The 25789-nt window shown below is 35.0% G+C and overlaps 2 protein-coding genes across 2 annotated transcripts; one reads left to right on the top strand and one right to left on the bottom strand.

The window, feature by feature from the left end:
• Positions 1-16200: 16200 nt before the first annotated feature.
• LOC130743709 (pentatricopeptide repeat-containing protein At1g20230-like) lies at positions 16201-25344 on the top strand. Its single transcript, XM_057595937.1, has 3 exons — positions 16201-16612; positions 16704-16766; positions 23095-25344. Exons 1-3 carry the CDS (start codon positions 16201-16203, stop codon positions 25191-25193), a joined length of 2574 nt encoding a protein of 857 aa, XP_057451920.1. The 3' UTR covers positions 25194-25344.
• Positions 17447-19955, bottom strand: LOC130747596 (pentatricopeptide repeat-containing protein At1g79080, chloroplastic). Its single transcript, XM_057600570.1, has one exon. It carries the CDS (start codon positions 19707-19709, stop codon positions 18000-18002), a length of 1710 nt encoding a protein of 569 aa, XP_057456553.1. The 5' UTR covers positions 19710-19955; the 3' UTR covers positions 17447-17999.
• Positions 25345-25789: the final 445 nt, after the last annotated feature.

Below are 25789 nucleotides of genomic sequence, written 5' to 3'. Positions count from 1 at the left end.
GTTTTTTTTTTAAATTTATTATGATTCTTTCAGTTTTTTAAATAATTATTCCATAAATTAATTATTTGAAAAAAGTACACTTATAAAAAAAATCTATTATGATAGAGAGAAGATAAAAAAAAAAAGATTTTAATTAGTGTAACAAAACACAAGTTAAATCATGTTTTTCTTAAAATCTGTAAGAATTAATCTCTTTTTTAGAGAGCTAAAATCATTATTTTCTAATCTCAAACAAATACACTCTAAATCTAATTATTGACGCCCTTCTAATAATTGGCAGCTGAACCCAAAACTGATCAAAAGTTCATTACTGTGAATTTTATTTGAAATTTAGACAATGTAATAAAATTGTATGCTGGCTAAGGAGGGGTCATATAACTGGAAAGAAATACAAAAAATAAAGTAAATTATAATACTAGCGGTCTTATTCTCATTCATAGCAGCAATTCTATATACAATTTAATAATTTTTTTTGAACAAGAAGGTAGGATAAAATTAGTACACCTTCCACAAAATTTGTTGTTTAAGGTTGTGGCACAAAGACTAAGATGACAATTATTGATAGTATAATGTTACTATAGTACCCTTATTTAATTTACTAGTACTAAGTGCAGAAATTAAATTATACTTGAATAGAGAAGAATGTAGTTAATAGAGAAACAGTGCCGGCCCTGGACCTGTGCAAGCAGGCCCACAGCCTAGGGCCTCTAAAAAGAAGGGGCCCCAAAAAAAAAAATTTCATTAAACGTTTATAATAAAAAAACTGTAAATTATTAAAGTAAGAGATGTCAATCTTGTTGGCAACATTAAGGCTGGTTAGGACCTCTCCTCCCTAGGAGCTCAGGTTCGAATCTGTTCTTGCTATTTTTTTATGATGTTTTTAAAATTTTATATAATTTATAGTGACGGAAACTTTCGTCACAAAAGTAGCGACGAATTATCAACCGCTGTGTTTCTTAAATAAATAAGTGTAACATATTTTTAAAGTTGTTGATGCTATTTACAATTTAAATAGATAATGTTCTTTCAAAAAAAATTATTAGGGGTCCATTTTTATTATTTGCCCAGGGCCTCCAAAATTTTGGGACCGGCCCTGTAGAAAAGAGTGGTATTTCGTTGATATAAGATGTGATAAGTGAGAGAATATTTATTAAATGAGGGTATAGTTGGAGAAAATTGACAAAAAATGCATTGGTTTTCTAAAACAACAAACATTTTGGGATATTGAAAGATGATCCAAAACAACAAACTTTGTTGAACGGATGGAGTATAACTTAAAAAGTATGGGAACGTGATTTGAGCAATTAAAAGCATTGGGGACTAAAATTTATGCATTCAAGAATTATTTAAGCCAAATAAACTAAAATAAGAAAAGTTAGAAAATAAAAATAATTCTGAAGTTGAGGATCCAGTAATTCTATATCCAGCAGGCCTCAAATGAAGAAGCAACAATGAAGATGAAGATAAGTAAAGCTGAGTTGTTTCAACGACGACATTTATGTCTATGCATGAAGTGAAGAATGATCTTGATCATGAACCTCCAAGGTCTACTCAATAAAGTGATCAAGTCAATTCAGGAAAAGATTGAGAACATCCATTTTCTATCAGCTCTATCCTATACAACTAGAGATGAATTGACTTTTTTGCACATTTGTATACATCTCGTAAGTGTGTATGAACGACACATGAAATGTAATCAACTTTCATATATATGTTTCTAAAGAGGCATGAAAAAAGAATACTTGTAGTGCCTGGAGAGGCACGTCAAAGAATACTCACTATGCATGAAAAGGCAGGAGAAATGGTACTCAACAATGCCTGGAGAGGCAGGACAAAGAATACTCATTTTCCTGGTGAGACAGTGGACAAAGAATACTCATTTTCTTGGAAAGGCGGTGGACAAAAAATACTCATATGCCTGGAGAGACAGATGATATATAAAAGAATACTCATTATGCTTAGGGAGGTAGGGGATAAAACAACAATGCCTGGAGAGGCAGATAATAAAACCTCATTTTCTTGGAGTGGCTGTGATCAAAGAATACTCAATGTGCCTGAAAAAGCACGTACAATAATACTTGTACGGAGAATTCCTTGATACTTGATAGTGAAAATCTTGGTTGCTTCCAAGAACTAGACGTAGCCTACTGATATAGGGTGAACCATGATAAAAGATGTGTGTGCATTGTCTGCTGCTTCACTCTTTATTTTAATGTCTACACAACATGTCTCTAGACAAAGCATCTATATGAAGTTAATCATCCACGACGTCCAACAAAATCTAGTTAATTACGATCGAATTATATGGACATAATACAACCCCCTTGTTGTGTCGTTGTTGTATAACCTTCAATTACAATGTAGACAATTTCCTATTTGTGTTTGCTCTGCAATGACAAACAATAAAAGTCAGGGTAGAACATTGTCAAGGGTTGGTGTGTTCTTATAATGACCTGTTTTCTCACATGGGCAATTGTATGTTGCAGTATCCCGTGAGTTTAAGAAAAGGTCTGAAAATCTACGTGGATGGCATGGGAACCGGTGGCGTTCATTGCAAAAAAAAATGTTGTTTACAAGGAGGTGTTTAAAATTTTGTGAAATTATGTAATCATCTTTTATTTGGAACTTTGGTTCAATTTTTAAAACTGACATCCCATTTTTTAGTAATATTCAATTTTATTTTATTTTTTACTAACTTTATCCGGTCGACTGTGACCAGAGCTTACTTGCATGTGTAGAAATTTTAAAACATATCATCTGTAATATTTTAAATATTTATTTGAGACTTCATCTACATTTTACATGGCATTAATTTTAACAGTAACTTTTATACCACTGTACATCTATCGTACAAGTTTAAAATGAATCACAATAATGACATCTATTTCTTTTCATAAAACAAGTTGAAAATATATAAAAACTTCGGGATATATATGAAAATAATATACAATATAAATATGTTAAATTTCTCTTAGAAAACAAATAATCAATAGTAAATGAAAAAATTCTCTCTTCCAAGAAAGACTTTTAAAAATAAAATAGCTATAATCTAAAAGTAAAATATATATCGAGAATTACAAAATTGAACACAATGAAAATGAAAATTTTAAAGATTATTGTGTAACTTATAATAAACTTCCATTACTCGTGTATATAAATTAATTTAATATTTTATTGTTTTGTGTTTAGATATGTGTATTGCTCATCAAATAAATTTTAGTTTATGTTTTGAAATATTATTTGGACACCCCAAGTTTTTTCTCCATGGAGAAGATGATGTGGTTTCTAGTTTCAGATTTGATGTTGTAGGCTAGGAAATTTGGATTCAGGACATAGATATAATTTTGGTAATCAGGTTTAGATTCGTCATTTAAAGAAGGACATGGATGTGATTTTGGTTAAAGAAGAAGATGACCAAGTTGAAGAACTTGGGGCTCCCAATTTTTATTTTTTTGTGACAGTGGGTGCTAAATACTAAGAAACACAATTTAAATTATTTCTTACAAAGAGAATGTGGGATATTTTTGCTTAAAACAAAAAAGTTCCTAAATGCTAAAACACCCCTTCTACAAATGTATCAAAAGTATTCTAGCAAGTCCCTTCATAAACATCAGGCTTAAATAAGTTTTTGGTCCCTGCAAAACACATTGTTTTGTTTTTCATCCTTGAAAAATTATTTTTATTGTTTAACATCCTCCCCAAATTATAAGTTTTGTTTTAAGTCATTTTCTTCACGTTTTCCATCCAACGTAAAACACAATCAATGCAAGAGTATAAATGAATAAACACAATAATCATATAACATAATAATAATTTAACCCATGACACGTGTAATTTTGTTTAGGTTGGATAAAAATGTGATTTTAAGGACTAAAAACAGAATATGTAATATTTGCACGATGTTAAATAAAAAATTACAGGGATGAAAAACAAAATGATGTATTTTGCAGGGACCAAACACTTATTAAGCCTACACATCATTATATAAATAACTAACTCAAATACTTAATATTAATGTGTTTTTGGGTGAGCCTAAGGTATCCACCATCGACAACATCCTTGCCACGAGTGCTCGCTCTAAGCGGTAAATGACATACCACAATATACGCTACATTCACATAGGCGAGAATCGGACCCCCTGCCTCATAGTTAAGGCACGAAGTGAGCTAACCACTATGTCACACCTTGTGGTTTAATATAAATGTTATATTTATAAATATTTTGTAACATAATTCAATATTTAATATTTTAATTATATGTATTAGGAATTTTAAAAATAATAATTAATACTCTTTTTTTGGTTACCGGAGAAAAAAATTAAAATTCTCTTTGTTCCTTATCATTTTTTTATTTTTCATTTTTTTAAAAGTAAAAGGGTAATATATATATATATATATATATATATATATATATATATATATATATATATATATATATATCAGATGACTTGAGAGCGGATCTCAAATGAAAACATAGGGGAAAGATGATTAGTGATACAAAAAGCTAACCATCAAAGACACGACGCCATAAACAGCCCCTTAAAGACATAAACCCGACAAACCAAACAAAGACGACCAAACACCCACGGAAAAACAAAAGATCAACAGCTCAAAAATTAATTCCCAAAGGAAATCAGCTACTTAACCTCGACTAAGCCTACAAGCCCTAATATTATCAGCTATGCCTTGAAGAACAACCTCATCAAAACAAGAAAGAGTCAAGCCTAGTCGTTTCCCAAGAAACAACGTTGATCTCGCCCTCGTCATAACTCCCGGTGGAAACCTAGGGATCTCCGACTCATAAGAACCAATTGGGTACCCATAGAAATCGGAGCATCCTCCGATGACCCTGACGGAGGGGTAGAGACACCATCCACAATAGTCGTCGTGCACTTCACTTTCCTAGGTCACCCACGAAGGCGGGGAGCCTGCAGAATAGGGCCTCTACCTCTAACAACCCTTTCCCCTCGGCACAAAAACATCATTTTTTGGTTGTCCCCAACGGCGGGAATGAGCCCTTGGAGGTTCAAAAGCAACTTCATAAGGGACATGTTCCCCCACATCACTAGCCAAATCACTTGTGCACCCACCACCATCAACATCTGAAGCAGAACAGCTCGGAGAACACAAAGACAATCCTCCAAAGCGCTCCTGAAACTTGTCCCAAAGAAACGAGGCCACCCATAACCTAAACAAATCAAAAGGGAGAGTATCAATCCTTGTAAGATGTTGTTGTCCAAAACCCATCAGAAAAACCAACGAAGTTTCCTGGACCAGCCACCCCAAAGAGGCCAAAGTAGGTATAGGAGTCACAGAAGAGCCACAAAAAACCTCTTCCCCTACAATTAGTTCAACATCAATCGATGGCACCACATGCTTCATCCTAGTCTCCCCAATCACGCACTCTGGGGACAGAGTATCAAACGTTACCCTGGGTTCCTCCAAATATGCACACCCAACCATCAATCGCACATCAAACCTCAATTTAGGAAACAAAACAACATCGGGTAGCCTCCATGTTTCATCACAGTAGCTCCCAGCCTCTGAAAACATACACTCTTCAGTCTAGAGAAGAGAACAATCATGCCGAGGTTGGAGTTTACCCACTGCGACATCCCACCACGAAAGAGAGGTTAACGTATAGGCATCCCCCTGCCCAGGCTCTTTTGTGACACAAAGGAAGGCCCTCTCTAAAGAGGTGGCCAAGCCATCGAATCTTCCTTAAGAGGTCGTTTCCCACTCCACAGAGGAAACCTCGCCTCCTTCACCGATAAGAGAGCTCCGCTGACTGACCTTGGTGTCGTTGATTCTAGCCATTGCCGCCTCGGTATGAGGCATGGACAGAAAATGAACAAATCCAAATCTAAATCTCCTACCCACCTTGCGAAATCGCTGCACAAAAAGGTGACGCCCAACTTGGACGAAGAGATCCCTAATTTGAGAATAATCCACCAAATCTGTTATCTCGTCGACGAACAACGTAGGCTTCTCTGACAAAGGAGACACTCCACGTCGTATTGCGCCTTCATATTCCCCTTCCGCTTCATCTTCTTCAGCCTTATCCTCCCCTTGCGTTGACAACCATCCTTCCTTCGAGCCACCAGAGTTGCTCAATGACAACGCTGAGATGAGAATTTCAAGAACCCTAACTGACGAGGAACAAGGGACCCAAAAGTCTTATGACTTGTTCCTTATCATAAGAACTAAATTGCTTACATAAATTGGTCATTATTCATAAGAACGAATTTTTAATTTGTGGTGAGTTAATTCTGATATTTTTTTACAAGAATAACCTAATTAAATTGGGATTTCTCTCTTTTTCTACTCTGCAATGTATAACTGAAGAATAGAAAACTAGCCGGTTGTAGAAAATGTTTGAAAGTTAATATAAATTGAAAATAAATTTGAGGTTATTAATTTAAATTTTTTAATTGACGTGATGAATCTTATAATAAGAAACCTAGGAAAAAGTATAAATTTTCATTTGATATCATTAATTAACATTTATATTTATATGCATTAACCACAAGGGGTGACACAAGTAGTGAATGTGCATTTCCTTAAGGGATTTATCCTAGGCTTCTCGCCCGGGTTGATCCCCTCTGGGGTAAAAAATAATACATTTGTGAGCAGGGACACCGTATCTCGAGGCAGATTAGTCGCGTGAGACACTTTTGCCCCGTGCAGACTGGTGGAGTGGTGGCCGAACGAAAAAAATATTTATATTTATTGAATTTTTTATAAAATTAATATTTACATTCATTATTAAGGTACAGTGTCTCACTTTCAAAAAAAAAAAGGTACATTGTCTCCAACAACTCATCAATATACGTATTAGAAGTTTTACAGCTAATAAAATTAATAATATAAAAAATTATTTAATATAGACAGATCACTCTCTACATATTGAAGTATCTTGTGGAAGGCACGTATGTTTTAATTTTTTAATATAAATTTTAATTTAAATATATAAAGTATTTGATATTTTATTTGAAATTTGTATAAAATAACTTTACTAACTGGGACTTTCAAAAAAAAACTTTACTAACTGGGAAGTTTATTTTATTTTAATGATCATTAATAAATATTTAAATTGGTTCAAATTCAATTAATGGAGATTTTTTTTTGAAAGGATTTAATGGAGAAATTTACATCTAAATTTTTTCAAAGATAAATATGAAATTGATAAATGGTAAATCTGTGATTAACATTAATAATTTAGATTGATTGAATAAAATTAAATGTTGATTAAAAACAATTTTTTTTTTGAAAGTGATTAAAAACAAAAACTTAGTTATAGGCCTTGATTGAATATTTTTTATGGAGGTAAATTAATATGACTTTTTTTTTAATATGAAAGTTGATGCTATGTGATTTCCTGAGTAAACAATTGATGATGTGGCGTCATAAATTCAAGTTATAGAAGACTTAAAATTAATAATTAATGATATAAATTGTCATTCAATGTAATTAATATCTATACATTTGTTTTTGAAATAACTCCTAATAGTATAAACATTAATTTTTTTACAATAAATAGTTAATAGAAAATAAATATCATGAATAATAAAATATATTAAAATATATTTTATATTATATGATAGCAATAGAGAGTTTTGCTTCAAAAAATGACTCATTAATGCATTTATTAATTTAAAAGTCAAGTCAAGTTTACCATGTATAGATATAATAATTTTATAATATTATTATGTGAATTGATAATGTAATATTAGTGATAATATATTTTACTTATGTAAACAACTAGACTTATCCCTACGAATAAGAAATCCACTATATATAATATAATGAAGGAACATATCAATGTCCATCTTGCGAGAAAAAAAATCAAAGTTTGAAATTCTTCAAAATGGCTGTGCATATCTTTCCAACTCACCTCTTAGTTTTCTGCATTGCTTTAGTTTTGGTTTCAGGTAGGGGGTAAACGATTTGCTTTATTTCAATTTGCATTCAAGTGAACAATTTTACCAACGAAAAGTGCAATATGATATATTATTTTAATGTTTGTCTCTATTGATTAAGAAAAAAAAATTTGTTAGATAAATAGGCTTCACAAAATTTATTTTTAAAGCAAATATTACTATTTATAAATTTTAGAGGCAGTGTCACCCTGCGGATCCTCTGTCAACTGATAATTTAGTCTTTTGTAATGTCGTACCAATGGGCTATCTCCTTAATCAAAATTTCCTAGCATTCAACACAAATCCTTATTTCACTATTTTTTTCGTGTTTGGTGCAGGACTAGCGCTCGGCTCTGAGATTAAGGATATTCGTGGACAAAAATGCACAGGGCGGCCTTGCGCAAATGATTTGGATTGTAGTGCGAAATGCTATAACGCAGGTTATCCCCATGGTGGAAACTGCTATTACTTTGGTCTTTTTACATTATGCTGTTGCAATAGGGGATGAGATTGTTTGTATCATCCAAATCAAAATATATTGAAGTTACACCTAAACTTTGATTTGGGAATACGAGTTTAGATATGAAATAATTAATGTAATTGCAGCGAATAAATGGATTAGTAATAATTTATTGAGTACTATACAGTATAGACATGTTGTAATATACTTGCAAACATGTATTTTTTTTTTATAAGCCATAAGAAAAATATTGTTGAGAAGCACAAGGGGTACTTCAACCCAATACAAGAGAAAAAGAGGAAAAACTAATTATAGTTGAAAGCTTAAAAATTAATTGATTTAATTAAAGACTTTTGTAAATGCATCAATTTGTATGAAAAAATATAAAATGATAGAAAATAATAAATTGTTATCATATATTTACAATTGGTTAAATAATTTATCAACACATATATAAAAAAGTTCATGAATTAAATCTTAATCAAGTTTAAAAACAAATTAACTCCATATCGTAAACGTGATTAAACCTTCAAATTAACATATATCTCATCATTAACAAATGAAATTCAACCTATATGTCACATTTTTCTTAACATTAAATCTAGAAAAATGGGTTCAATTTAAAACTCTACATATTCAATGATGAATAAATATTAAATATTATTATTGTTAAGTTCAAACGCTAGATACATCGTTTATCAAATTTTGAATGATAACGATTTTCAAAAGTATAAGTGTAATGGTTAAAAATTTCATGTTAATTATATTTCAGGAAATAACACTTATGACTCATGACGAACCATGACTTTAAAGAATCTCTTGGCGAACCACTCGGGGGTCAACAAGGATTTACGGTCGACATTGTAAAAATAGAAGAAATGTGTTACGGAAGGAACTAGGCATATGGCGTCGCAAACAATCTCAGAACAACGCAATAATTCCCAAGCGTTGGGATGCAATTGGATTGCGACAACGTTGATATAGTTCAAAACTTCACAGTAGATGGGGGGAAAAGGAAATTTGATGCCTAAATCGGTGAAAAGAAAGTCATAGACATAAGAAAAATATGGACAGCATGGTCATCAGGCATCAGGCGACCGTCAAGAAACTCGCCTTCTTTGTTGCTAACATTGAGCAGCTTTTATCGACCTCGTCGTGGCAAAACCCTTTCGTTTTGCTGTAAAGCGGTTTTAGGAGGCTGGAGGTAGAATAAATGGAAGATTGTAAGACCGCCTTCGACATCATAACGCGTTGAACAGGTTATGGAAGAGAAGCATAGGTGTTTCTCCTAAAGGTTCTAGGTGAGAGTGGCGGGAGCAGAGCAGGGGTCCCGCCGCTGGAGGTGGATGCAGGGTTTGGTCCCGACGTCACACTCGCCACATTGGAATCCTTATTTTCATGATTTGCAGCCATCGATACGAAATACAGGGGAAGAAAATGCAAAGAAAGGATAAAATGATCCGCAAAGAAAAGCACAAAGGGGTGAAGGGAAAGAAACTCACCGGAGAGGATGGTATTTTGAGGCTGAGGAAGGAAGAAAGCTTGGGCAAAAAGAGGTCGGCATGGAGGAAGGAAGAAAGCTTGGGCAAGCAAGGGGAGTGAGAGCAAACTAATAGTAGACGAAAGTGGAAAATGAAGATGAGGAAGGTTTTTTATAGCCAAAGATGACTTTTGGTATGGGGCGCGTCGCCTGGGACGCGTGCGTCGTTTAAATTCAAGGGGGGAAATCGAAATCAGGCCCAATGGTGATTATCTCGGGAAGATGCCAAACTCTAAAAGGTCATGATTAGGTGGGATGTGATGCTTGATTTCTGGTGTGAAATTTCGAGAATAGATAATGGGCCTCGGGGCGTGCGTTGATGGGGTGCGTGGTCAGGTTGAAAGAAGGCTGGACAACTGGCTTGTTAGTACAACAACTGGCAAAGGTATACAAAAATCGTGAAAACATTTGAATTTTTTCTAACACGAGCTAACACAAATTGCTATGTTTCTTGCGAAATGTCAAGGATTAGGTGACGAAAAGATAAAGCTTAAAGGGTGAGCGACGAAAATCAAGCAGATGAAAGAAATCAAAACCAGGGCGAGTATAGCGTGAATTCTTTGTCGGAGAAGCTATTGCAACTTGAAACTAATATTTTTTTGTTTTTGAAAGAAAAAACTTGTGGCGAACATAACTTAACAATGTTAAAAACTTCTACATATACTCATGCGGAGGTTGAAAGTCGCTGCTAATTAGCAAAAAATACCACATGATTGATATTTTTGTGTGGTCTGTGTCGACGAAGTACAGTCCCACAACCCACATTTATTTTCCCTATTTTATACTTTTTTTAAATAAGTTAATTATCCTATCTATAAAAAAAAATAATGTTAACAATCCTCACTTTCCACATCAGAGAAACATTCTCCATCAACAAATTCTTTTATCTATTGGATGATAAGGTTAAGGTAGGACGAAGTTTGCTAAATTTGAAAAGTATGAGAACTTGATATGAGCAATTAAAAGTATAAGGGATTAAATTTACACATTTATAAAAGTATAAGAACCACCAATATATTTAAGCCAAATAAAAAATAAGGAAATTTGGCTGTAATTAATACACCATTTTGCTTTCTAAAAAAATATAAATAAGGACATTTAGAAAAGGTTAACCAAATGTATAATGTCTGTTCATAGTAAATAATGATTTTATAAGTATCTTTTTTTTCTAAACTCGAATTTTGTTAAACAAACAATCATATATTAACGTTAAAAAAAATCATATGTTTTCCGATGAATAAAAAAAAGTCATATATTAGGATTAAAAAAAATAAAATTGCAAAAGAATGTCAATAACTTTACAAGGAGAGAGGTGATAGCATAATTCTTTAATATAATAAATATATTCTCATAAGAAAAACGTCAATTTTATTTAATGTTTCTCATAAAATTACAATCATCAGAAAATGAGTAAATTTGAATTCGTCATATAAGAGAGACCCATGACAGACTTGTTTAATTTAAAGAAATAAAGACATTATCATCATAAAAGTTTATTATTTCTCTTGTAAATACATCATGCCTAGCTATGAAAAACTTCAAATTAATTTAATATTTTATTGTTTTGTGTTTAGATATGTGTATTGCTCATCAAATAAATTTTAGTTTGTTTTGAAATATTATTTTGTCAACCCCCAAGTTTTTTCTCCATGAAGAAGATGATGTTGGTTTCGAGTTTTAGATTTGATGTTGTATGCTAGGAAATTTTGATTTAGGAGATAGATATAATTTTGGTGATCAGATTTAGATTCGTCATTTAAAGAAGGACATATATGTACGTGATTTTGGTTAAAGAAGAAGAAGACCAAGTTGAAGAACTTGGGGCTCTCAATTTTTTTTTTTTTTGTGACAGTGGGTGCTAAATACTAAGAAACACAATTTAAATTATTTCTTACAAAGAGAATGTGAGATATTTTTGTTTACAATAAAAAAGGCCTTAAATGCTAAAACACTCCTTCTACATATGTATCGTGAGTATTCTAGAAAATCCCATAATAAACATCATTATATTTTTTTTTTGTTACAGGAGGAAATTAAAACAGAAAAACAAAACTATGCGGACGGTCTACAAACCTAATTAATGTATTTTTAGGTGAGCCCAAGGTATTCAGCGTTGACAACAATGACTTATCTTCTTACCATGAGCGCTCGCACTAAGCGGTAATAGACAGACCACAATATACGCTCCATTCACACGGGCAAAGATTGGACTCCTGACCTCATGGTTAAGGCATGAAGTGAGCTAACCAATACGTCATACCTTGTGGGTTAATATAAATGTTATACTTATAAATATTTTGTAACATAACTCAATATTTAATATTTTCATTATATGTATTAGGAAATTTAAAATTAATAATTAATACTCCTTTTTTTTGTTAGTGGAGGAAAAATTAAAACTCCATTTGTTCCTTATCATAAGAACTAATCATAAGAACCAACTTTAAATTTGTGGTGAGTTATTTTTTATATTTTTTTTTACAATAATAGCCTAATTTAATTATAATTTCTCTTTCTTCCCACTCTGCAATGTATAAATAAAGAATAAAATTCATTCGATGGTAGAAAATGTATGAAAGTTAATATAAATTGAAAATAAATTTGAGGTTATTAATTAAATTTTTTAATTGACGTGATGAATCTTATAATAAGAAACAAAGGCAAAAATATAAATTTTCATTCAATATCACTAATTAGCATTTATATTTATATGCATTGAATTTTTTATAGAATTAATATTTACATTAATTATTAACATACATAGTCTCCAACAACTCAATAATAATATAAATCAAGTCGTGGATTGGTTGTAAAACAGGGCTCTCTTATCCCCTCTCCTGGCTTTAGCGTGGTAGAGACTGCTCCTCTTGGTTTTGGGCTCCTCCTCTGGAAGGATTTCTGAGAAAGAACTACTATTAGTATAAACATTAATAGTTTGGTGGTCAAGATATGATAAGATCAAGATAAGATAAATGATTGGATAAGAACATGATATGATAAGAGCAAGATAGACTCTTATCCTATCATGTGTTTGAGGTGGACAAGATATTAATAGGATATGATATAAACAATGAAAAATGTATCAAATTTTCCTTTGAAATAAAAAATTCATAATATTCATAAACTAATATCCTATCATATCAGAATAATTTCTATCCTAACTTCCACCTCATGATAACTTTTACACATGATAGATAAGATGTGATAGTGTTATTCTATCTCGCTGGCGCAACAAACAACAATTACAGCAGGATATGATTATTGTGATCCTAACATGTCTGCTTATCATATCCACTAAACGTGCCCCAAACAACTAGACTTATCCCTATAAATAAGAAGTCATCTTATCAGATCCACTATATATAATATAATGAAAAAACATATCAATGCCCATCTTGTGAGAACATAATCAGAGTTGAAATTATTCAAAATGGTTGTGCGTATCTTTTCAACTCATCTCTTGGTTTTATGCATTGCTTTGGTTTTGGTTTCAGGTAGGGGTAAAAGATTTGCTTGATTTCAGTTTGCATTTAAGTGAAAATTTTACCAACAAAAATTGGAATATAAAATATATTCTTTTAATGTTGTTCTCTATTGATTAAAAAAAATTGTTGTTCGATAAATAGGCTTCACAATTTATTTTTTTAAGGAAATATTACTATTTATAAATTTTAGAGGCAGATGTCACTCTACGGATCCTCTATCAAATAATAATTTAGTCTTTCATAATGTCGTACTAGTGGGTTATATATATATATATATATTTCACAATGTTTTCGTGTTTGGTGCAGGACTAGCGCTCGACTCTGAGATTGAGGATATTCGTAAACAAAAATGCACAGGAAAGCCTTGTGTAGATGATTCGGATTGTAGTGGGAAATGTAAAGATCTAGGTTATCCCTATAATGGAAACTGCTATTACTTTGGTCTTTTTTCAATATGTTGTTGCAATAGGGGATGAGATTGTTTGTATCTTGCAAATCAAAATATATTTAAGTTACAGCAGGACTTTGATTTGGGACTAAGAGTTTAGACATGAAGTGAATAAATGGACTAATAATAATTTATTGAGTACTATATAGTATAGACATATTGTATTGTATCTCATAATATAGTTGAAAGCTTAAAACTAGTAGATTTAATTAAAGGCCTTTGTAAATGCATCAATCTATACGAAAAAATATAAAAATGATAGCAAAGAATAACTTGTTATCATATATTTAGGATTGGTTTAATTATTTATCAACATATATAAAAAAGTTATGAATTAAATCTTTATCAAGTTTAATAAAAATTAAATTGTTATCGTAAACGTGATTAAACCTTCAAATTAACATATATCTCATCATCATTAACAAATGGAATTCAACCCGTATGTCACACCGCTCTTAACATTAAATCTAGAACAATGGGTTCAATTTAAAACACTACATATTCAATGATGAATAAATATTAAATAATATTATCACTTATAATTGTTTTTAAAGATCAAATAAATTATAATATTAATGATAGAAATATGTCAGTGACCACATTACATCGAGCAGCACAAAGGCTGGAGCTACAAAAACCAGCTAAGCACCTAAACCAGAGACTCCCACTTCTCTGAGCACTCGTATGCACCAGCTCCCCAAAACGACATCTATTGTGGCTCAAGCTCAATATTCCTTGAATCTTCTAGCAGCAATCATAGAGGTTCTCTTCGACCGCACCCTTTAATATTAGCAAGAAAATCAGCAATCGAACTGTTTTCCCTGTAATGTTTAACTTCCCTCATCAAATAATATAAGACCATTTAAGATGGCTTTGATTTCAACCACAAACCCCTTCTTTTCTCATGATGCTATACTAGATATCTTGCACCTTTGGGCACAACAGAAAGATGTGATCACTTGTGTCTTCCATGAGATTGCACACACAGCAAACGTCAAACTCATCCACAATCACCCCCCTTCTTTGCAGATTTTGTTTTGTGGCTAGTTTGTTAAGACAAGCTTGCCAAAACAACAAGACAACCTTAGGTGGAACTACTCTCTTGATTATCTCTCGTACCTTATTTTCCTCTCCCTCAAACACCTGCTCATGCATCCACCCAGCTGCACAACCCTTTTACAGTGAAGAACCGGTTTCCATTAACACACCAGATTATATAATCCTCAAAAAACTTTTTTCTTCATCATTCAAATGCTTAGAATTTATATTTGAAATCAAATTCAAGTAGATAATATTAATAAGAAAAAAGATTAATTACAAACAATTTACAGATATCGTGTTCTATAAATCAGTTGATAAAAATAAATATCATAATCCAAATTCTTAGTATTTGTTTCAAAAAACTCAAATTTATAAATCAGTTGGTATTTAATTTTAATAATCCAAATGTTTAGAATTTGTTTATGAAGTCATATTCAAGTAGATAACATTGATAATAAAAAGAAAAGATTCATTGCAAACAATTTACTTCTCAATCTTTTACAAAAACAAAATTACTTCTCAACAAGTAGATAATTTTTTAAAACTGGTTGATAACAAAACATATTTTTTTTATAGATAACGTCTTGTAGATACCCTGAAAAAAACGTCTTATATAGATATCAGTTATCACTGAAGGTGAGTAGCAGAGCGTGTGTTGATTTTGCTTTATTAGCGGCCATAGGAGGATATTCAACAAACCAACGAGCCTCTCACGCTTGCAAACTCATTCATTCCCTACAATTCCTTATCTCAATTGAGAGTAGTTAAATCTATGGCCCTGGAGATTCATGATGATGTTCTCTTTACAATTTTGTCAAAGTTGCCTCTGAAATCTCTTAAGTGATTTACCTGTGTATGTAAATCATGGGCTCTTATACTTGAAACCCCTTATTTCATGAGCATGTTCCACGCCAATTTATTATCTAAACATCACTCTCATTGCGGTGATACATCTCTTCTCTTAGCGCAGACATATCCCATGGTTCATCTGGAAGGTGATCCTCATAGAGACCCGTATTTGGCTTCAGGTGATTACAAGTTTGGGAATATGGTCAAATTAGATTGTCATCCTCGATTTCATGAGAATGATCCATACTTTAGGATTGTAGGTTCTAGTATTCATGGCACTTTTTGCCTCCACCAGTTTGAGAGATTCAATAGCAATACCTATGTACTGTGGAACCCAACTACTGAGGAATTCAGAATTATTCCTCATGGCCATCGGGGTAGGATGTCTGGCTCACCAATGCTAAATCCTAATAGCCGAATCACCTTCAAGTCATCTCTAACCGTGTCATAACCAAATCCATGAAAAGCAACTCTTGGAGGGAACTTGATATTGATATTGATGAGCCTTTCAATTCCCCGGATGAGATTTACGTGAATGGAATGTGTCATTGGTTGCATGCATATCAATATAGTGAAGATTGGTTGTTGGAGTCATTTAATATCAGCAGTGAGGTTTTCATTAAAACGCCCTTACCCTTAGATATCTTACCCTTAGATCTGGATGAATACTATGAGAAATTCTTGCTGGAGTTAAATGGGTCCATTGCGGTGATATTAAAGCACGCAGACCAAACTTTTCACATATCAATTTTAGGTGAACTCGGTGTGAAGGAATCGTGGACTAAACTTTTTATTGTTGGACCCTTCCCTGACATTGGATTACCTATTGGAGTGAGTCAAAAGGGTGATATATTCTTCAGAAAAGAAGCAGGTGAACTAGCCTTGTTTCATTTAAGTAACCATATGCTCGAGGAGATTGTCACGGAAGAGCAGTTAGACCATCATCGGAAGATAATGTATAGGAAAAGTCTTCTTCCGATTGAAAGAACGGAATATTGATTGTTTTAATAGCTTGAGCTTAACAGGCTTTCACTCATTAAACTTATGATGATGGCTATCAAGATTTATTACCATTTTGAATGTTATGAAGTCATGTGTATACAAATTGCCTATTTAATTGCCCAGATGATATATACTCTCAAATATGAGAAACAAACCATTTGGTAATACGAACATTGTTTTATCAATTTTATTTTCATGCATTACTCTTCAATTTGCATACTGTTTTCTATTTCCGTTATCAATTGTAAAAATGATCATAGAAAGAGTTTATGTATGGGAAAGTTTAGACAAGCTAATAAGTAGCATATCCCTGTGTGTGGTAAAGAGTTCAATCAATCACTAAGAATATGTAAACCAGAAGGCTTCATAAAATCAGATATTAAATACTGTAGACTGATAACACACATGCACTAATTTACAGTATCTGGGCCAACAACTGAAAATGCCCTCTGCTAATCATTAAGCCTTAGAAGTTCCCTGATATATTAGAGTAAAAGCTGAATCCTTAGTAAAATTTAATATTTTAAATAGAGAAGGAATGCTAGGAACAAACTTTTTTAAACTACTTATGATTGGGCTGTTATTCAAAAGGTCAGTTTTGAAAAATTACAAATTTACAAGGCAAATGCACTGACTTTTCAGAAATAGACCAATCATGGGGAGTGTTGTTCAAAAGAATAAGTTGCTAGCGTTTCTCTGTTAAATATTTCAAGTTAAAACAGCACATCATAAAATTCAGGCTTCTAAAGTAGGCACTCTCAGGGTTTAGTGGTTTACTTAATGTAAATGTCAGCAAGTAAATAAGATGAGGTAGGTACTTACCTTGTACAATGATCTTCGTGTATCAATTGGAGCAGACTGAATGCACTTGTCTATTTAAACTGGCAAAGGAGTGGTAAAGTCACTGCTATATATCTCAGGATCAAAGGAAACCAAGATGGATATAGCCAAGAAGCAAATGGATACTACAAATCATTTAAACAACCAAGATGCCTCAATTCACAAAAGCAGTATAAAATATAATGCATGGAAGAGAGTGCAATCAGCATTAAATCCTCTGCATGAATCTTTTCATTACTCATCTCTAAACATTATATTTAACCAAAATTTCAGCATTCAGGAACTTATTACACTGACCAATCAACAATATATAGGTAATTAAGTACTCAAGCTGGGAAAACTCAGTTCATATCTGAAAACAAGTAATAGCCCTACTAACTTTCTGTTGTAGTTATGTACTTTGAGAGTGTGTGTCTCTATGCTGTAAATTCCTTGAGGTCATATTGCATAGAAAGTCTATCAACCGTACTTCGACTCAAAACCTCTCTCATGTATAACTCTTTCATCAGGCCGGCTGCTATATCCAATTCGTTTTCGAAAGCGAGGCCTTCAACAAGAATGGTATAGGTTATCTCATTAGGCACACATCCTTTGTTAACCATCCTCTGAAATATCTCTATTGACAAGTCTGTTCTTTGATATTTGCAAAATCCAAGTATGAGTGCATTGTAATTATCAATATCAGGCATGTAGTCATTTTCTTCCAAAATCCTGAATATCTCAAGAGCCTCATCTAGCATTCCCTCCCTACACATTCCTCTAACCAATGATGAATAAGTGTAGGAATCTGGAGTAAATCCACACTTGGTCATTTCATATAACATCTGAAAGGCTGGATATGTGTTTCCTTTCCTACACAGCATTGAAATCACATTTTTGCAATAATCATGCATAGGGCAGTTTTGTTTATTACCCAAGCTTTGGAATATAAAGAAAGCCTCCTGCACCTTCCCTTGCTCACAAAGCATTGCAATAGCATTGTATGTTCCTTCATTAGGACTATAACGCCGACAAATCATTTGGTCTAGACACTGAACCACAAGATCAACCTTCCCTTCCTTGCAGAGGCGAGCAATTATTGGATTATAGCTAGTAGCAGTCACATTGAACCCACTCCTTGTCATTTCATCTAAAACTTCGAAAGCCTGTTCTGTTCTTCCGTGAAGAGAAAGGGAAGTAATCAATATGTTGTAAGTAACAACAGAGGGAGACAGGTCCTCTTCATCCATCTCTGCTAAAAGTCCATTCGCTTCCTCCCACCGCCCTTCATAGCACAAACTCCTCAGTAAAATGTTATAACTCACAACACTAGGACTGAACCCTTTAGCAGGCAAATCCCTGAAAAGCTCAATAGCATCTTCCGTTCTACCTTCCTTGCACAACCCGGTCAACAATACATTGTAACTAACTAAATTAGGCTCCCCACCCCTGGCAATAATATCATCTAGAAGCTTCATGGCTTCATCTACACCCCTTTCTTTGTAAGCACCTTCAAGCAGGAAAGAATATGTAAATACATTTGGTTTCAGACCCTTCTTCGTCAACCGGTCTAAAAGCTGCAAACTCTGATTTAATTTCCCATGAGAGCAAAGCCCTTTAACTAGAGTGTTATAAGTAACAGTACCAGTTTGAAAGCCATGCTCCTCCACCTTCTCAACCAACTGCATTGCATAACCAATATTCCCCCTCCTACACAAAAAATTAACCAAGTGTGTGTAACAAGCAGCATCTGGTATAATACCAGAACCTACAATCATCTCCATAACTCTAACAGCTTTCCTAGCTTTATTAGACTTGCAAAGATCATACAAGAGCTGAGTTGCTTGAGCTACATCAGGCTTTTGGCCCTTACCCACCATATACTCTAAATGAAGAAATGCATCATTGAGCCTCACTTCTTTACTCTTTTGGTCATTCTTCCCTACCCTCCAATTGGGCAGAGTAAAAATTGAATCTTTTGGGGAAATAGAAATCTGGGCTGAAGCTAAAACCCTAGAAAAACCCTTGTTAAGTGAAAAAGTGCGAAGATTTAGAACCTGGGAATACAGGAAACAAGAACTGTTTGTTCTTCTTGTCTTTGCTGATAAATTTGCTGCTGGTGACACTGTATTCAGCAGTGTAGCCATGATTGAAGCAGGAAGAAGTGAAGTGGTGATGGTGAATCCTTGCTAGACTTTGCATGTAGCAAAGAAGTTCAAGTTTCTGGGTTGGTTCTACTTGGAAACTGTAGAACTGGCTTCATGGTGATCCTTGTCGAGGATGAATGAGAGAGATGACAGTGAGGAATTTTGGAACAGGGGCAAGGCTTCTGTGATGTGAATTCAACAGCTTGGCTTCAGCCACGTACGTTTTGTGTGTTATCCTTTACTTTTCTGTGTTGTCCTAAACCAAAAGGGTTTCACTTCACGATTTCAAGCCCGGTTAAAATGGCCATTTTTCACTCTTTTAAAAATTAAATAAATAGTGTGATTTCTCCCAATACTTTTTTAAAATTAAGCGCTTTCGTGATAGGTTATTCAAATGGTAAATGCTTAACTTTTAAGCAAGAATTAAGGGTTTGAATTTTGTTGATGCTAAAAACTCTGTCGATATTCTCAACTCAGATAAGATTGTCACCGAACATATGTATAATAAGCAAAAAAAATTGTTTCCTAAACTTTTTTTATTCGCTCTAGTACACTAATGGTGCATGCGAAGTTGTGGAGGAAGCCTGACACGTTGTCTCGGTGTAAGGAAACGGTGTGATGAGCACACTTGAAGTTTCTTCCGGTGCACTTTAATCTTCATACTCACCGGTTGAAACTTGATCCTTCATGCCCATTGTGTCGTGTCTACTCCTGAATCGTTACAATATTCTCTGTTGTTTTGTCTTGTGACCAGATGTACCAGTTTGCCTCTCCTCTATGATTAAGGCTAGAATGTGAATGTTCTAATTAGGCATTCTTGCAAGAATTTTTGCCTCAAGCTAATGTTTGTATTAGCATTTTTCTCACGATATTGTATATCATATGGGAGACGAGGAACAAATTTCTATTTCGCAGACAATCACCTTTGATGGAACATATTCTACAGTGTGTTGTGATGCTATGACCTTCGTTGGTGGCACCGCGTCTTGCTTGTAGACCACCTCAAGTGGCCCTTTGGGTGATTGCCATGACAATGTCTTGGCAACTGCTACATCCTCCTTTGAGGTTTTATCTCTTGTGAATGTTGAGGCCCTTTGCTTAAGATGGTCGCTTTTTATGGCCTCTGATCATCGTTTATGCAAAGTTTGTTTTGAGACTAACCGTCTTAAGTTTTTGAAGCTTGGAATCGCCCTTTTGGGAATAGCTCCTACCTTATCGTAGTCTTTCATGATTGTTGTGATTTGACTTCTAGTTTTAATGTTTTTTTATTTTTTTCCTTTTTGTTAGTACCGGTAATTGAGTGGCCGATTATTTAGCTATTTCTTTTAGTTTGGACAATTTTGAGGAGGTCCCTCTAGAGTTTCGTTCTAAATAGAGCTGGGTACGCGGGTTGGCCCGCCCCGCGCAGGCTCGCCCCGCGTAGGCCCGCATTTTAGCGGTCCTTTATTTTTCGGGCTACAACCCGCATTAGTCTGCGATTTCACGGGTCGGTCCGCGGACTTTGGCTTCTCTTACTCCTTTTTTGTCCTCGTACGCCCGCCCCGCACTAACCCGCTCCGCGTAGACCCGCATTTTAGCGGTCCTCTATTTTTCGGGCTATAGCCCGCACTAGTCGGCGGTCTCGCGCGTCGGCTCATGGACTTCGACCCGCTTACCCAGCTCTAGTTCTAAATGAATGTATTTACTCTAAAAAAAGGGACAAACTTGTAGATTAATGTGAAAATGTACAAAACTCCTCCATTTTAAATGGGTATCGAAGAAGTAGTTTTTTTTTTTTTTTAATAATTTGCAATAATCCACTCATAAATGTTTTAAACAATAGATTGAGTGGTATTGTTTAAGAGTATTCAGCCACATACATTGCTCTAATGCCTTTCCAAAATAAAATATTTTAATATCCTTCGTTGTCGAGCGATACTAATTTTTTTAGGGTAAATAGCTAAGTTGGTCCCTAAATGTGTCAGCCGCCTTCAAGTTCGTTCCTAAACTTCTAAAATACCTCTCGCGGTACCTGAATGTGGCAAAAGTCATTCAAGTTAGTTCCCTGGGGTTAAAATTGTTGACGGACGTTAACGGAAGACTGATGTGGATATTTTTTTTATAAAGGCTGAAACTTACGTGGCATTTGAAATTTGGGAATGTTTGAAAAGGCTTCAATTTAGTCCTTGATCTCGTTTATATGAAGATGAACCCTAAAATTTGGGGGAAAATCTCAAATTCTCAAGCCATGACTTGTGTGGCTTATGTGAATCAATGGGTTGGGTCTCATGTACTCTGAAATTGATTTCAAACCTGGTTTCATTTCTCAGTCTCCTTCCTCCAATTTGATGCAAAAAGAAGAAAAATGATTTGGTTTTTATGTTGTGATGCACAAAGAAGAAGAAAGAATTTCCACTTTCACCATCAATTTTTCTACGAGTCTCAAAGGAGGCTATGATATTGTACTCAGCTATAGGAGCAGCTGGAATCACAACAACATCCCCTTCTACATATGATTCAGTCTCAACTCAAGGAACCAGAGCACCACCGAAACCATCGCACAAATGGGTGAGGAGGGAGGTTTAGCGAACCAGATCCAGATCTAAAACCACTGCTCATGTTCTCGATGACGGAGCGTGCGGCGGCGGCGCGCTGAGGAGGTGGATCTGGTAGAGAAGCTCAAGGTCTTGCCGGAGCCCCTCAACTCGCTCGCAGGCGAGATCGGACGCGGCTATTCCAACAGAGTTTGTGCGGTTCTAAACTGCATCGTTGGTGGTTGGAGAGGGAAATCGACAAGGAAGAGGAAGGGGAAAAAGATGATGGGGATTGAGATTGCTGGGTTTGCATTAGGGTCATGGAGTTGGGATGAAGAAGATGAATAATGATAAAAGAGGGACTAAATTGACTTTAATTTTTATGCCTAACTTTCATTTTACACGTGGATACTCCACCATGGAAAAATAAATTCAGGTCAACATTTTCGTTAACGTCCGTTAACGATTTTAACTCAGGGGCTAGCTTGAATGACTTTTGCTACATTTAGGGACCGCGTAAGACATTTTAGAAGTTTAGGGACAAACTTGAAGGCGGCTGACACATTCAGGGACCAACTTAGCTATTTACCCAATTTTTTTAAGCATCAGAAAAATAAATTATATCATCCAAAAATTGATCATTGAATCTTCCCCTCCCCATGAAAGGGGGAAGGCATTCGGGTACGCACTATTTTAAAATAACAATAATAATAAGGGGGAAGGCATTCATGCACCCGCCCCGAAGGTATAATCCGAATACAAAATGGATCCAACGGTCTCGAGTCTTGACTTCACTGCACTGCTTATGAACTTGGATTTGCCACCATTCTTCCTCACTCACACACACACACTCTCCTCTTCATCTCGACGCTGATACTCCACCATCATCATTCATCACTGCCCTGAAGCAAAGGTGGCTCCCTCTGTACCCACCAACATCCCACCTCACCTGGCTCTCAGGCTCCTCAAGACAGCCTTAAATGTAGGTGATTTCAAGCGTGCCCACCAACTGTTTGACAATATTCCTCAACCAGACCCAACCACTTGTTCAACTTTGATTTCATCTCTCACCACTCATGGACTTCCCAATGAGGCCCTCAGGCTCTATGCTTCGCTGCGGGCACGCGGGATCAAACCGAACAAACCGGTCATCTTGGCTGCCACCAAGGCCTGTGCTGCCTCTGGTGATGCCTTGAGAACCAAGGAAGTTCATGATGATGCCGTTCGATGTGGGATGACGTCTGATGTCTTCTTGAGCAATGCACTGATTCATGCCTATGGTAAATGTAAATGCATCGAGGGCGCGAGGCGTGTGTTTGATGATTTGGTTGGCAGAGATGTGGTTTCTTGGACCTCGTTGTCGTCATGCTATGTTAACTGTGGATTGCCCCGGCAAGGCCTGGCTATTTTTCATGAAATGGGATGGAATGGGGTGAAACCGAATGCAGTAACAGTATCTAGCATCTTGCCTGCGTGCTCAGAATTGAAAGATTTGAACTCAGGTAAGGCGATTCATGGATTTGCAGTGAGACATGGGATGGTAGAAAATGTTTTTGTTTGCAGCGCACTCGTGAGCATGTATGCAAGATGTTTAAGTGTAAAAGAAGCTCGAGCGGTGTTTGATTTGATGCCTCATCGAGATGCTGTGTCTTGGAATGGAGTTTTAACAGCATATTTCACAAACAAAGAATATGAGAAGGGTCTTGCTTTGTTTTCCCGGATGAGCAGAGAAGGAGTCAAAGCAGATAAAGCTACATGGAATGCTGTTATTGGCGGATGCATGGAAAATGGGCAAACAGAGGAGTCTTTGGAGATGCTTAGGAAGATGCAAAAGATGGGGTTTAAACCTAATGAGATAACAATTAGTAGTATTTTACCAGCTTGCTCAATTTTAGAAAGCTTGAGAATGGGCAAGGAGGTACACTGCTATGGCTTAAGACATCGGATTGGGGACTTATCAAGCACAACGGCTCTAGTATATATGTATGCTAAATGCAGTGACTTGAATCTTTCAAGGAATGTCTTTGATATGATGCCCAAAAAGGATGTTGTTGCTTGGAACACAATGATCATTGCAAATGCAATGCATGGGAATGGAAAAGAAGCGCTTTTGCTCTTTGAAAACATGTTAAGGTCAGGGGTCAAGCCCAATTCTGTTACTTTTACTGGTGTTCTGTCTGGTTGTAGTCACTCAAGGTTAGTAGATGAAGGACTTCAAATCTTTAATTCAATGGGTAGGGACCATCTGGTAGAACCTGATGCTAATCATTATTCATGTATGGTTGATGTCTTTAGCCGTGCTGGTCGCCTTGATGAAGCATATAAATTTATACAAAGAATGCCTCTGGAACCAACTGCTAGTGCCTGGGGGGCACTGCTTGGTGCCTGTAGAGTTTTTAAGAATGTGGAGCTGGCAAAAATTGCAGCCAAAAAACTATTTGACATTGAGCCTAACAACCCTGGGAACTATGTTTCGTTATTCAACATCCTTGTCAGTGCCAAATTGTGGAGTGAAGCTTCACAAATCAGAATATTAATGAAAGATAGGGGAATTACAAAAACTCCAGGCTGTAGTTGGCTTCAAGTGGGAAATAGAGTTCATACTTTTGTTGTTGGAGACAGAAGTAACACGGGAAGTGATAAAATCTACGAGTTCTTGGATGAGTTGGGCCAGAAAATGAAATTGGCTGGATATAAGCCTGACACTGATTATGTTCTGCAAGATGTGGATCAAGAGGAAAAAGCTGAGAGTCTTTGCAACCACAGTGAGAAGCTGGCTGTTGCCTTTGGGATACTTAATTTGAATGGACAATCATCTATACGGGTTTTTAAGAATTTGAGAATATGTGGTGACTGTCACAATGCAATTAAGTATATGTCCAATGTTGTTGGTGTGACAATTATTGTAAGAGACTCCTTGAGGTTTCATCACTTCAAAAATGGAAATTGTTCTTGTCAAGACTTATGGTGATTATATAATCAGGTTATTAAGATTAAGTGGTGATAGATCCTATTCCTATCTGAATCTGTCTTACCCAAATTTCAGTAGATTGAGTTTTATGCTGTATAAACAATTGGAAAGTACAATTCCTTTGATTTTGGGGAGTTGGAGTCATTAACAATAACATTGTTGGGTTTGAGCTTTGAAATCCTTTTAGATCCAAAAGCATGTCTCTGTAGGCTGCAACACTCAAACAGGTTTGGATCATGTACAGGTCTTCCTGTTTTGATTTGTAGAAGAAAACTTAACTAGATTCAAAGAAATGAAGCCCTCAAAGGATGGATGGAGGAAGATTTCAACAGAATAAAAAACCATGGTTTTTGGCTGCTATTACATCAGTAACTGCTGACTTATTGTGCTTCTGTCATTGGAAACAGAACAAATTAATTTTTACTCTTCTACAATTGACTCAGTGCTGGAAAGATCGAGAAATTTTGCATGAGTGGCTTGAATAAGATAACTCTAAAGTGATCAAGGAAGTATTTATCTACTCTTGACTTGATTTGAAGTATAAAATATTGGGATGATTACAATTTTTCTTACTTCAGGGGAGTTTTTTCCTAGTT

Source organism: Lotus japonicus, chromosome 3 (assembly GCF_012489685.1).
Source record: "Lotus japonicus ecotype B-129 chromosome 3, LjGifu_v1.2".
Lineage (NCBI taxonomy): Eukaryota > Viridiplantae > Streptophyta > Magnoliopsida > Fabales > Fabaceae > Lotus > Lotus japonicus.
Note: the sequence above shows the minus strand (reverse complement) of the source record. Positions and strands in the feature narration are given on the sequence as shown.

What these genes read in the sequence shown, in the direction of transcription:
- LOC130743709 (XM_057595937.1), top strand. Translation starts at nt 16,201, where the DNA reads ATGAAAAGCAACTCTTGGAGGGAACTTGATATTGATATTGATGAGCCT. An exon ending in ATTCTTCAGAAAAGAAGCAG is followed by an intron (nt 16,613 to 16,703) that starts GTGAACTAGCCT and finishes GATAATGTATAG; the next exon opens with GAAAAGTCTTCTTCCGATTG. An exon ending in TAATAGCTTGAGCTTAACAG is followed by an intron (nt 16,767 to 23,094) that starts GCTTTCACTCAT and finishes CATCTCGACGCT; the next exon opens with GATACTCCACCATCATCATT.
- LOC130747596 (XM_057600570.1), bottom strand. Translation starts at nt 19,709, where the DNA reads ATGGCTACACTGCTGAATACAGTGTCACCAGCAGCAAATTTATCAGCA.